Here is a 12,884-nt window from a genome sequence, read left to right as displayed (position 1 = left end):
ACATCTGTGGTCCTGCCACTAGGGTCTTTCTGATGACTGCCTCTGAATCCCATTCCTCTCGATCCATATGGGATTTATTGTTCACACTACCTCGCTAAAGCATGTGCTATTAAAACAAAATCCTGTTTTCCAACTCGAGGGGACAAATCCCCCCTGGTGTGACCCATAATGGTAGCATGCAAGGTTGTAATCTGGTAATGTAAAAATGTCATTTCAACCAGGTTTACCCACTGGGTATATTCTACTCCAAGTATGCAATAGAAACCCAGACTAGTTTCATTAGATAAGGTGTGAAGAAGCACACTCACCTAGAGCAATGACCATCAAAATGGCTGGTACTCCGAAAGCAAGAGCGTAGCAGTCACCGCCAAAACACTGCACATCTCCTGAAAGTGCAAGAACACACGCAGCAGCCATGAGCAAAGACAGAGGCCTGAGCCCTCACTGCCTTTCACCTTTGAGGTAAGGGTTAAGGTTCATGTGGACACGAACCTCTCAGTATTGGAGTGATGACTGTCGATAAGACACTCCCAGCATTGATGGACACATAGAAGATGGAGAAGAATTTCCTCCTTTCGTTCGTCTGAAGTGACAGGGGAGAAAACCCAATGATGGTGAACACTGTTTAATATCATAAATTCATTTTAATTTGATACTTTTTCATGTCAAATTAGTTGTTTTCTTCAATTTGTAGAATAATTTTTATCCCATTCTTACTTAGCTAAGCCTACATACTTCAGTAATAACAGGTATTAGATTGAGAATTTCCTCATATGTTACAGTAACAGTATTATTAGTGTGTATTTTAGACTAGACTGATATAATCTCTTACATGTTCTTCATCAAACTGATCACCTCCAAACGCTGCTACACAGGGTTTGATGCCTCCTGTACCAAAGGCTATAAGGATCAGACCCACCATAGCCAATGATCTGAGGGAGGGAGGGAGGAGGGAGGGAGGGAGGGAGGGAGGAGGGAGGGAGGAGGGAGGGAGGGAGGAGGGAGAGAGGGAGAGAGAGAGAGAGAGAGAGAGAGAGAGAGAGAGAGAGAGAGAGAGAGAGAGAGAGAGAGAGAGAGAGAGAGAGAGAGAGAGAGAGAGAGAGAGAGAGAGAGAGAGAGAGAGAGAGAGAGAGAGAGAGAGAGAGAGAGAGAGAGAGAGAGAGAGAGAGAGAGAGAGAGAGAGAGAGAGAGAGAGAGAATTGTTGAGTATGACGTTGGTCAACATTCCTAACTCAGATGTATCAATCAATTTGTCAGACTACTCACATGTGTACGGTCGAGTCCCCCACACTCGGTATGGCCCCAACAGACTTGACGACGTGACCGAGCACATAGACAACAGAGAGGTAAACAATGGTCCTGTGGATGACATGACACACAGTAGTGACTTTCACAGTTACTTCAGCTTCTCCTCCACTAACACAAGATTCAACATAGGAACAACAACAGTGGAGGCTGGTGGAGGGAGAAATCTGAGGACAAAATGACACCAGCCTCATATATTTCCCACTGAGGGATTGGAGGCATTGACTTCTCCATCTAACTCACTTGAACTTGCCCAGCCAGGAGTCAGCGATGAGGGCCCCCAGAACAGGGGTGAAGTAGCAGAGGCTGGAGAAGGCATGGTACACTGCTGTGGACAGGTTCTGGTCCCAATGCAGGTAGTTGATGAAGTACAGCGTCAGCACCGCTTCACACAAACACAGCAGGGAAGTAAGAAGAAATAGATAAGGAAGCACCAGGGATCAGAGTTTGAAAAGTACAGTATATCATTGCTCCCTCTTGATCTTTATTGTAAAAGAGATTGTGTTCTCAATAAATGTGATAAATAGAGTTTGGCAATATGAGAATGAAACTACACTGCCTTCTTTAGGTGTGAGATTATGTAAACAACTCCCCTGATTTTACACTACACAGCAAATTCTCCAGTGTTAAAGAAAAACAAAATGAACACTGAGAGTGTTGAGTCTGTAGACCCATATAGACACCAGAACAGTGTTAAGACTAGCTGCAAATCTGATCTGTCCCCTATACGCATTCAATTGTTAGTGCACTACTACCACATATCAGTTCAATTGGTACAGCATTCTCACTAACGGGTGCAACAAATATAGCCACTTACAAGGTATGACTCTAAATATGTTAATGAGCCAGCGATTCTTTACCCGCCCACAACATTTCTCCACAATGCACCATAATTCACAGCTCCCTCTGCTGGGATCCGTTGATTGGGTCAATACTGACTGTGAATTTATAATTATGCCCACCTGTGTGGTCTTGTTGCTGTGATATTGATTGCCATTGCCTTGCACACTGAAGAGGGGCTCATACCCCAAATGTTGGTGTGGCAATAAAAATATGTCAATTTAAGTTATTTACTGGAGTGCTGTCCTATTTCTGCTCTGTGGAATTACAGTACCATTCGAAATAAAGCAATTTTCCCACAATGAACCATCATTTACAGTAAGCTGCACTAAAACTTTTCCGTTTTTTTTTTTTTTTACTGTTGATAATACCTCAAATGACCATATAAATTACAGTTTTCCGTTACAGTGTAGTTAGGAGAACTATTCTTAATTATAGGTTACCTACCTTTCATGCCATAGTAGGAGAAGCGTTCACAGAACTCATTCACCACAATGAAGGAGATGCTGACAGGGTAGTTGGTCCCACATAGTTTCTGAGGAGAAGAGAGAAAGACAAAGAGAGAGAGAGAGAGAAAGCGAAAGACAAAGAGAGCGAGAGAGAGAGAGTCATTAAAAGCTGTATGTGCTTTCTATAGTAATACATGACTCATACTAACTAGAGTCAGTTAAACAATGAATTGATGCTGCTGTCCATAATGCTTTACTACTGAGCAAGAGACAGTAAGTCTCCGTACTAAATGGCACCCTATTCCCTTACATAGGGTACTACATTTGTCCTGGTCCATAGGGCCCTGGTCAAAAGTAGTACACTATATAGGGAATAGGGTGCCATTTGGGACACATTATAAAGAGTCATTCATTAATCATACCAGCACATTACAGATTAGACTAAAGAGCAACTGACAGGTAATTTTGACATTCATCATGGTTCAAAGAAAAGAGAAGTCAATAATAATAGTCTGAAGAAGAAAGGAAAGTTGAAATGATCAACTAAGGAGAACCCAGAAATCTTGCCAAGAATTGTCCAGTCAATATCCATTGTTTTACCTGTTCAATGCAGTCCAAAGACATGACCATGAATATATTGTGCAATAAAACATGAAAATTGAGAAATATAAAATATTACCGGTGATTTGCTTGTCTTTCCACTTTCATCAATTTCCAACTTGGGCTCTGTGAGGTAATCACAAAATAACATAATTTTAGAGGTATTGTATGCACAAGATGCATGGCCATGACTAGCCCTATAAATAGTACTCCAAATTCATGATATTCATAATAAACATATATAAGCATTTCACGGTAAAAGTCTACAGCTGTTGTATTCTGTGCATGTGACCAATAAAATTGAATTTGATAGTGTTTTTTATTTACGCTATGAAGACAATGTAAATGTCCAAATGTAAATGTTTATTATTAATATAATGAATTTAGCGTACTATTTATAGGGCTGGTTAGGACATGACATGACATACTGTATCTACATTATCTAATGCTGATCTATGGAATGAGTGAGACGTTCACTTGAGCACTATTCAATCAAGCCCGTATTTCAGTATTCACGGAGGTACAAATAAAAGTCAATTTGGCGCATCATTTTGGAAATGGTCATTATTACTCTATTACATTACTGACTATTAATAATAAAATAATAATTAATGATAGACTGCTCATTATTATTAGGCTATGGTCTAAGAGAAAACAGTGGTTGATGCTAATACCCTGTATTTCATGAGATAGCCAAATGAGCAAATAGGCAAATACAAACACTCAGTAAAATGCGCGTATTGCATCAGTTCCCTTGCAATAATGATGATGTCTGAGTAGCCTAATGACCGATGTGATGGAAAACATATTCTGAACTTTCTACTGTGAAAACCTAACACTTGCTAGGTTTCCATCCAATTGGCGACAGATTTTCAAATAAATATTATAGAATCCACGTAAAGAAAATACGCGCATTTCCCCACCAGTGTGTTTCGACCAAACAGACTTGTGGATAAAAATCAGTGGGTAATGACATAGTGCACACAAAATGTACTTTTTCGTTTAAGTTTTCATGTATTTAGGGCGGCAGGTAGTTTAGTGGTTAAGAGCGTTGTGCCAGTAACCGAAAGGTCGCTGGTTCTAATCCCCGAGCTAACTAGGTGAAAAATGTGTCCTTGAACAAGGCACTTAACCCTAATTGCTCTGGATAAGAGCGTCTGCTAAATTACAAAAAAGTGCAATGTGTTTCCATTGCATTTTCAACTATCGATAGTTTTGTCACAAAATGTGCGTACTCTAACAGTTTGCAGATACAGTGCGGGTAGCCTAGTCTACATTATGAGATTATGAATAAGAGCGAGAATCATTATGTCAACAGAATAAGAACCTCTATATTTATTGGAAAGGAGCATCACCATGCACTTTCACCACCCTGTGAAGTTCATCATAATTTATTCTGTAGCTGACGGTTTCCCGAGTCGTAGTGGGAGGACCACACACCCATATCATCGTGTGACTTCAAATTTACTTCGATATTATGGTTATTATATCAATCTTTGAACATAAAGTTTCCACCGCCATTTCTCGCATAATGAATTTTACCTATACAAAAAGATCCCACCATGTCGAACGAACAAATCATCTGTTGCCATTTATACAATTGTACCGAAACTACATTTTTCCATCACAGATGTCATGATGCTATGACTTTACTTGCATAAAAACTGTGGATGGAAACGTGGTTACTAAAGGAAAAATGTCAACCGCTACACATACAGTATTTCAGCATTTCTATAAATCGAGCACATATGTTAGCAATTTGCCTAGATCCATCCTGTGAAAACATTGAATGCATACATTTTTATCACGACAGTCTGAGAGTTGTAGACAGAGCTATCCACGCGTCATTTTTGTCAATTGTCACATTACCAAAAATGGAAAACTATTGATAACGTTTGTGCATAAAACTCTTTCCTTCAATAATCCACGGCCCATGCATCTAATAAAAAACATCTTCCAAATACTTTATTTTTCCAAAAGTCTATGCATGTATTACCCTTTCGTTTCCCCATTTCTTGTGTATTTTCTGGAGTGTTTTTGGCAGACTAGTGTCGCAACGGTCGGTGGACCTCTTGAAGTGCGTCCAAGTCCGTCCCTCCCGTGTCTGTCTGTGACTGTGAGCGAAGCAATGGAAACGCAACTCTCTTATAACATATGTTCAACCCGTTAGTTCATCTTCCACTCCAGATCCATGAATTTGTGACTTCAACTTCAAGAATTTTTCAGTGCAGATCTGATCCTGTCACGAAGTCAGTTGAATAGCGGATCTTACTTTACAGAGAGCAGTGGCGAATGGGAATCCGCCTGTGAACCAGACTCTTTGCATGCACAATAGAGTTCTTGTTTGGGGGGTTTTAACCCGCAAACCTGGGCGTGGAATGCCTGTTGAAATTGGCCTGACGTGATCATAGCCTGTGAGTCCCATGAGTCCCATTGATGGATAGTAACAGTACGTGTTGCTCATGCAGAGTAGGGTACCTTATGAATTGGACAATTTCCATATGTTCTGGCACTTTTAACTGGGACAAGTTATGCATTTCTGGGGTTGTTCAAAAAGTGCATTGCTTATCATTGATTGTACTGTTGTTGAAGTGACTCAAAAACAATTATTCACACAAAAAAGTTATCATTAATTTCTTCTCTATTATTTCCCGATTTCCAACATCTAGGTGACAATGAGTCCTCTAAAAATGCCAATGCATTGTAAAACTCAGTAGTCTATACAGTAATATTAGCATATAACTCTTTCCCAACTAAACCCCTGCCATGCCGATGGGTTGTATTTGTCCTTGTCAATAGTCTCCTATTGTAAATAAATGAATGTTTAGTATGTGCCATTCACATTATCCTTTGATGTGTTACGAAGTTCCACCCATCTCCTATGCATTGCACCACAGGCAGTAGAGACACTGACTACATAATTAATTTGGGTTGTTGTGGAATGTGTGTGCTGAGTGAAAGAGTTTATGAGAGAGAGAGAGAGAGAGAGAGAGAGAGAGAGAGAGAGAGAGAGAGAGAGAGAGAGAGAGAGAGAGAGAGAGAGAGAGAGAGAGAGAGAGAGAGAGAGAGAGAGAGAGAGAGAGAGAGAGAGAGAGAGAGAGAGAGAGACTTTAACTATTTGCACATTGTTACAACACTGTATATATACATAATATGACATGTGAAATGTCTTTATTCTTTTGGAACTTATGAGTGTAATGTTTACTGTTAATATTTATTGTTTATTTTACTTTTGTTTACTATCTACTTCACTTGCTTTGGCAATGTTAACATATGTTTCCCATGCCAATAAAGCCCTTAAATTGAAATTGAATTGAATTGAATTGAATTGAATTGAGAGAGAGAGAGAGAGAGAGATTTATTTATTTTAACTATTTGCACATTGTTACAACACTGTATAAATACATAATATGACATTTGAAATGTCTTTATTCTTTTGAAACTTCTGAGTGTAATGTTTACTGTTAATATTTATTGTTTATTTCACTTTTGTTTACTATCTACTTCACTTGCTTTGGCAATGTTAACACACGTTTCCCATGCCAATAAAGCCCTTAAATTGAATTGAATTGAAATTGAGAGAGAGAGAGAGAGAGAGAGAGAGAGAGATAAAAAGAGAGAGGAGGAGCGAGAGAGAGAGAGAGAGAGAGAGAGAGCATTGTTACAACACTGTATATAGACATGATATGACATTTGAAATGTCTTTATTCTTTTGGAACTTGTGTGAGTGTAATATTTACTGTTCACTTTTTATTGTTTATTTCACGTTTGTTTATCTATTTCACTTGCTTTGGCAATGTAAACATATGTTTCCCATGCCAATAAATTGAATTGAGAGAGAGCGCGAGAGAGAGAGAGCAAGAGCGAGAGAGAGAGAGCAACCCCAAGCAGAAAGTCAACTTCCCAGCACAGAGTACTACTCCCTCATTGAAATAATAATAATAATAAGCCATTTAGCAGACGCTTTTATCCAAAGTGACTTACAGTCATGCGTGCATACATTTTTTTGTGTATGGGTGGTCCCGGGGATCGAACCCACTACCCTGGCGTTACAAGCGCCGTGCTCTACCAGCTGAGCTACAGAGGACCACCCATGAAGGATAAATTCTCCCAGCTGGAGGTAAGGCAGGTGGAGCTGGAACAGCAGGTGAACACACTCCAGTCAGCACAGACCCAGACAACAGTCTAGCACAACAACACCCCCTTCACTAGACCTGGAGAGCTGGAGGTAGAGAGAGACATGTCTGCACTCTGGACTGTGGTGAGACAACATCAACAGGAGAAAGAGCAGGAGCAGGAGAAGAACAGAGCACTAGAGGAGAGGATCAGAGTGCTGGAGGAGAAGGTGAGAACGATGACAGGTGACAGAGAACACCCCATTAGAGAGCTGGCCACCCCCGCAGAGAAGCCAGCAGAACAGCCCACCTCAGATCCTGGCCAAAGTCTCGACACCGCAGCAGAACAGTACACCCTAGACCCTGACCATAGCCTCGACATCACACCCAGACAAACAAATGAAGAACCCCAAGCCCAGGGGATCCCAACCCCTCTGAGCAACCCTCCAGTCAGACACCCTGATAGCCCTCATGACGACCCCCCCACACCCACTGAGGACATACACAAGCCACAGATTGTACTCCTTATGGACTCAAACGGGAAATACATACAAGAAAATACACTTTTTCCAAAACACACAGTGTCTAAACTCTGGTGTCCAAACACCCAGCGTGCCCTAGACATTCTGTCTGAGGACCAACTAGGATCACCCAGCCACATAATAATACACACAGGCACAAACGACCTGAGAACACAGCAGGAAAGGGTGGCCACAGCACTTAAGGGAGTGATAGAAAAAGCTTCTTCTACTTTCCCCAATGCACAAGTGGTTATCTCAATCCTGTTACCACGAAAATACTTCCACCCTGCTACCATACAGCGGGTAAACGCAAGTATTTCCCGTGACTGTGCATCAAAACCAAATGTCTACCTGGCCCACCACTCCACCCTGGACGTGAACAGCCTTTATGACCAGGTCCACCTATACAAGGCAGCAGTGCCCACCTTCGCCCGGACCCTAAAGGATATCGCCCTCAACCGCAGACCCAACACCTCACACAGGAGCAACAGATCAACAGACACCCCGCCCAGACCAGCGAGACACTCTCCCAGACCTGCGGGACCCCCCCAGGACCTACACATAGAGGACCCCCGCAGAGAGGACCTACATCCAGACCACAGCACCATCAACCACATCTACACCCCCCACCCCCACCAATTAACTCCCCCCAAGTCAACCATGCCCACACCCCATTAAGGCCCCCTCAGATCAGACCTATGCCCCTCCTACCCACCCCAAGCCCCCCACTCCCACAAAGAGGGCCTCAACATGAAAGTCACACATACGCCCAGGCCGTGAGCAGGCAAACAGGCCCAACACCCACTCTTTCACTAGCCCAAGCCAATGGCATGTACCAGATGCTCAGCAGGCTCTGCTCACAATTACTGGCCTGAGGCCAAACCACACAATCAACAACATTAGACACTTTATGGAACACAAAGCCTTCACTATTTCATCCTGGAATATCCAAGGCCTGAGGTCATCTGCCTTTGGCCTAAAGAGCAGGAATCTGGACTTCACCAAAGAAATCGGAAATACAGACATTGTCATCCTACAAGAAACATGGTATAGAGGAGACGGACCCACTGGTTGCCCTCTAGGTTACAGAGAGCTGGTAGTCCCATCCACCAAACTACCAGGTGTGAAACAGGGAAGGGACTCAGGGGGTATGCTAATTTGGTATAGAGCAGACCTAACTCACTCTATTAAATTAATCAAAACAGGAACGTTTTACATTTGGTTAGAAATTCAAAAGGAAATTATCTCAACAGAGAAAAATGTCCTCCTGTGTGCTACCTATATCCCCCCACTAGAATCCCCATACTTTAATGAAGACAGCTTCTCCATCCTGGAGGGGGAAATCAATCATTTCCAGACCCAGGGACATGTACTAGTCTGTGGTGACCTAAATGCCAGAACTGGACAAGAACCTGACACCCTCAGCACACAGGGCGACAAACACCTACCTGGAGGTGACAGCATTCCCTCCCCCATATGCCCCCCTAGGCACAACTACGACAACATAACCAACAAAAACGGGTCATGACTCCTGCAGCTCTGTCGCACACTGGGTATGTACATAGTCAATGGTAGGCTTCGAGGGGACTCCTATGGTAGGTACACCTATAGCTCATCTCTTGGCAGTAGTACTGTAGACTACTTTATCACTGACCTCAACCCAGAGTCTCTCAGAGCGTTTACAGTCAGCCCACTGACACCCCTATCAGACCACAGCAAAATCACAGTCTAATTGAACAGAGCAATACTCAATCATGAGGCATCAAAGCCAAAGGAACTGAATAATATTAAGAAATGCTATAGATGGAAGGAAAGTAGTGTTGAAACCTACCAAAAAACAATTAGGCAACAACAAATTAAATCCATTCTAGACAACTTCCTGGACAAAACGTTCCATTGTAATAGTGAAGGTGTAAACTTGGCAGTAGAAAACCTAAACAGTATATTTGACCGCTCAGCTTCCCTATCAGATCTAAAAATCTCTAACAGAAAACCAAAGAAAAGTAACAACAGTGATAAATGGTTTGATGAATAATGCAAAAACCTAAGAAAGAAATTGAGAAACCTATTCAACCAAAAACATAGAGACCCAGAAAACCTGAGCCTACGCCTTCACTATGGTGAATCACTAAAACAATACAGAAATACACTACGGAAAAAGAAGGAACAGCATGTCAGAAATCAGCTCAATGTAATTGAATAATCCATAGACTCTAACCACTTCTGGGAAAATTGGAAAAAACTAAACAAACAACAACACGAAGAGCTATCTATCCAAAATGGAGATGTATGGGTAAACCACTTCTCCGATCTTTTTGGCCCTATAACAGAGAACAAACAGAAAAAAAATATACATGATCAAATGCAAATCTTAGAATTAACTATTAAAGACTACCAGAACCCACTGGATTCTCAAATTACATTGAATGAACTACAGGACAAAATACAAACCCTCCAACCCAAAAAGTCCTGTGGTGTTGATGGTATCCTCAATGAAATGATAAAATATACAGACCACACATTTCAATTAGCTATACTTAAACTCTTTAACATCATCCTTAGCTCTGGCATCTTCCCCAATATTTGGAACCAAGGACTGATCACCCCAATCCACAAAAGTGGAGACAAATTTGACCCCAATAACTACCGTGGGATATGCGTCAACAGCAACCTTGGGAAAATCCTCTGCATTATCATTAACAGCAGACTAGTTCATTTCCTCAGTGAAAACAATGTACTGAGCAAATGTCAAATAGGCTTTTTACCAAATTACCGTACGACAGACCACGTATTCACCCTGCACACCCTAATTGACAAACAAACAAACCAAAACAAAGGCAAAGTCTTCTCATGCTTTGTTGATTTCAAAAAAGCTTTTGACTCAATTTGGCATGAGGGTCTGCTATACAAATTGATGGAAAGTGGGGTTGGGGGAAAAACATACGACATTATAAAATCCATGTACACAAACAACAAGTGTGCGATTAAAATTGTCAAAAAAACACACACATTTCTTTCCACAGGGCCGTGGGGTGAGACAGGGATGCAGTTTAAGCCCCACCCTCTTCAACATATATATCAACGAATTGGCGAGGACACTAGAACAGTCTGCAGCACCCGGCCTCACCCTACTAGAATCTGAAGTCAAATGTCTTCTGTTTGCTGATGATCTGGTGCTTCTGTCACCAACCAAGGAGGGCCTACAGCAGCACCTAGATCTTCTGCACAGATTCTGTCAGACCTGGGCCCTGACAGTAAATCTCAGTAAGACAAAAATAATGGTGTTCCAAAAAAGGTCCAGTTGCCAGGACCACAAATACAAATTCCATCTAGACACCGTTGCCCTAGAGCACACAAAAAACTATACATACCTCGGCCTAAACATCAGCGCCACAGGTAACTTCCAAAAAGCTGTGAACGATCTGAGAGACAAGGCAAGAAGGGCCTTCTGTGCCATCAAAAGGAACATAAAATTTGACATACCAATTAGGATCTGGCTAAAAATACTTGAATCAGTTATAGAATCCATTGCCCTTTATGGTTGTGAGGTAGAGAGAGAGAGAGAGAGAGAGAGAGAGAGAGAGAGAGAGAGAGAGAGAGAGAGAGAGAGAGAGAGAGAGAGAGAGAGAGAGAGAGAGAGAGAGAGAGAGAGAGAGAGAGAGAGAGAGAGAGAGAGAGAGAGAGAGAGAGAGAGAGAGAGAGAGAGAGAGAGAGAGAGAGAGCAAGAGAGAGAGAGGGGAACCCTGGGCCCAACAACCCATACAAGGCCCTGTATTCAGTAATCTAATTCACTATGGCACTATGCCACTGAAAGACCTCCATTGCTCCTATTAAATTCTGACCATAGGACCCTTCTAGCACAGTCACACAAATAGGCTAAGTTAAAACTGTAATGTGAAAAGAAATCTGGCTGCAAGTTCAATATGGGACCACTTCCAAAAGGTTTATCAGTTTCAAACATTGGTTGTTTTCTAAACATCATTTTGTGCCAACTGAATGACTGCATCGATAGTAACCAGTGGTGTAAAGTACTTACATTTACATTTACGTCATTTAGCAGACGCTCTTATCCAGAGCGACTTACAGTTAGTGCATACATTATTTTTTATCGAACCCACAACCCTGGCGTTGCAAACGCCATGCTCTACCAACTGAGCTACATCCCCTGCCGGCCATTCCCTCCCCTACCCTGGATGACGCTGGGCCAATTGTGCGCGCCGCCCCATGGGTCTCCCGGTCGCGGCCGGCTACAACAGAGCCTGGATTCGAACCAGGATCTCTAGTGGCACAGCTAGCACTGCGATGCAGTGCCTTAGACCACTGCGCCACTCGTACTTTAAAGTACTACTTAAGTAGTTTTTTGGGGTATCTGTACTTTACTTTACTATTTATATTTTACTTTTACTTCACTACAGTCTTAAAGAAAATAGTGTACTTTTTACTCCATACATTTTCCCTGACACCCAAAAGTACTCGTTACATTTTGAATGCTTAGCAGGACAGGAAAAGGGTCCAATTCACACGCTTATCAAGATAACATTTCTGGTCATCCCTACAGCCTCTGATCTGGCGGACTCACTAAACACACATGCTTCGTTTGTAAATTACGTCTGAGAGTTGGAGTGTGCCCCTGGCTTTCCGTAAATTAAAAAAACAAGAAAATGGCACCATCTGGTTTGCTTAATAGACGTTGAATTCACGTCTGTGCCAAGTGGGAAGCAGATCTGATAGTCCTATTCCTTATTATCACCCTTATTATCTAATGACTGCAAATGACCTCACTCTGAATCCACAATACTGACTTGGAAAATGCATTTTATGTCACAATTAACTCCAAATCATGCCAGAAATAATGATTATCTAGGGATGGGGAGGAGTCATATCAAACTATACTAGGGAAACATGAATAACATGACTTTAACTGAATATATTTTATGATAAAATACTCTTCAGTATGCCTAAGACTTTTATCCACGGCTTGAATAATTAAGTCGCCATGGTTGGTGGACAAAATCCTGTTGGTCTTCAATACTGAATTTATAACAACAACATAA

The 12,884-nt window shown here is 41.8% G+C and overlaps 1 protein-coding gene across 1 annotated transcript in view; it reads right to left on the bottom strand.

Moving 5' to 3' along the window:
• LOC121555045 (solute carrier family 15 member 2) overlaps positions 1-5,508 on the bottom strand; it is a 28,991-nt gene extending 23,483 nt beyond the window's left edge. Inside the window, exons 1-8 of the mRNA XM_041868820.2 lie at positions 5,191-5,508; positions 3,274-3,320; positions 2,593-2,680; positions 1,549-1,690; positions 1,267-1,359; positions 833-932; positions 493-583; positions 309-386 (exon numbers count right to left, since the gene is read on the bottom strand). Coding sequence (XP_041724754.1) covers positions 309-386; positions 493-583; positions 833-932; positions 1,267-1,359; positions 1,549-1,690; positions 2,593-2,680; positions 3,274-3,320; positions 5,191-5,206 — 655 coding nt within the window. The 5' untranslated portion in view covers positions 5,207-5,508. The remainder of the gene's footprint in view (positions 1-308; positions 387-492; positions 584-832; positions 933-1,266; positions 1,360-1,548; positions 1,691-2,592; positions 2,681-3,273; positions 3,321-5,190) is intronic.
• Between the last annotated feature and the right edge of the window lie 7,376 nt (positions 5,509-12,884).

This window comes from Coregonus clupeaformis, chromosome 40 (assembly GCF_020615455.1).
Source record: "Coregonus clupeaformis isolate EN_2021a chromosome 40, ASM2061545v1, whole genome shotgun sequence".
NCBI classification, from domain to species: domain Eukaryota; kingdom Metazoa; phylum Chordata; class Actinopteri; order Salmoniformes; family Salmonidae; genus Coregonus; species Coregonus clupeaformis.
The sequence above is the reverse complement of the archived record's forward strand: the minus strand, read 5'-3'. Positions and strand labels throughout refer to the sequence as shown.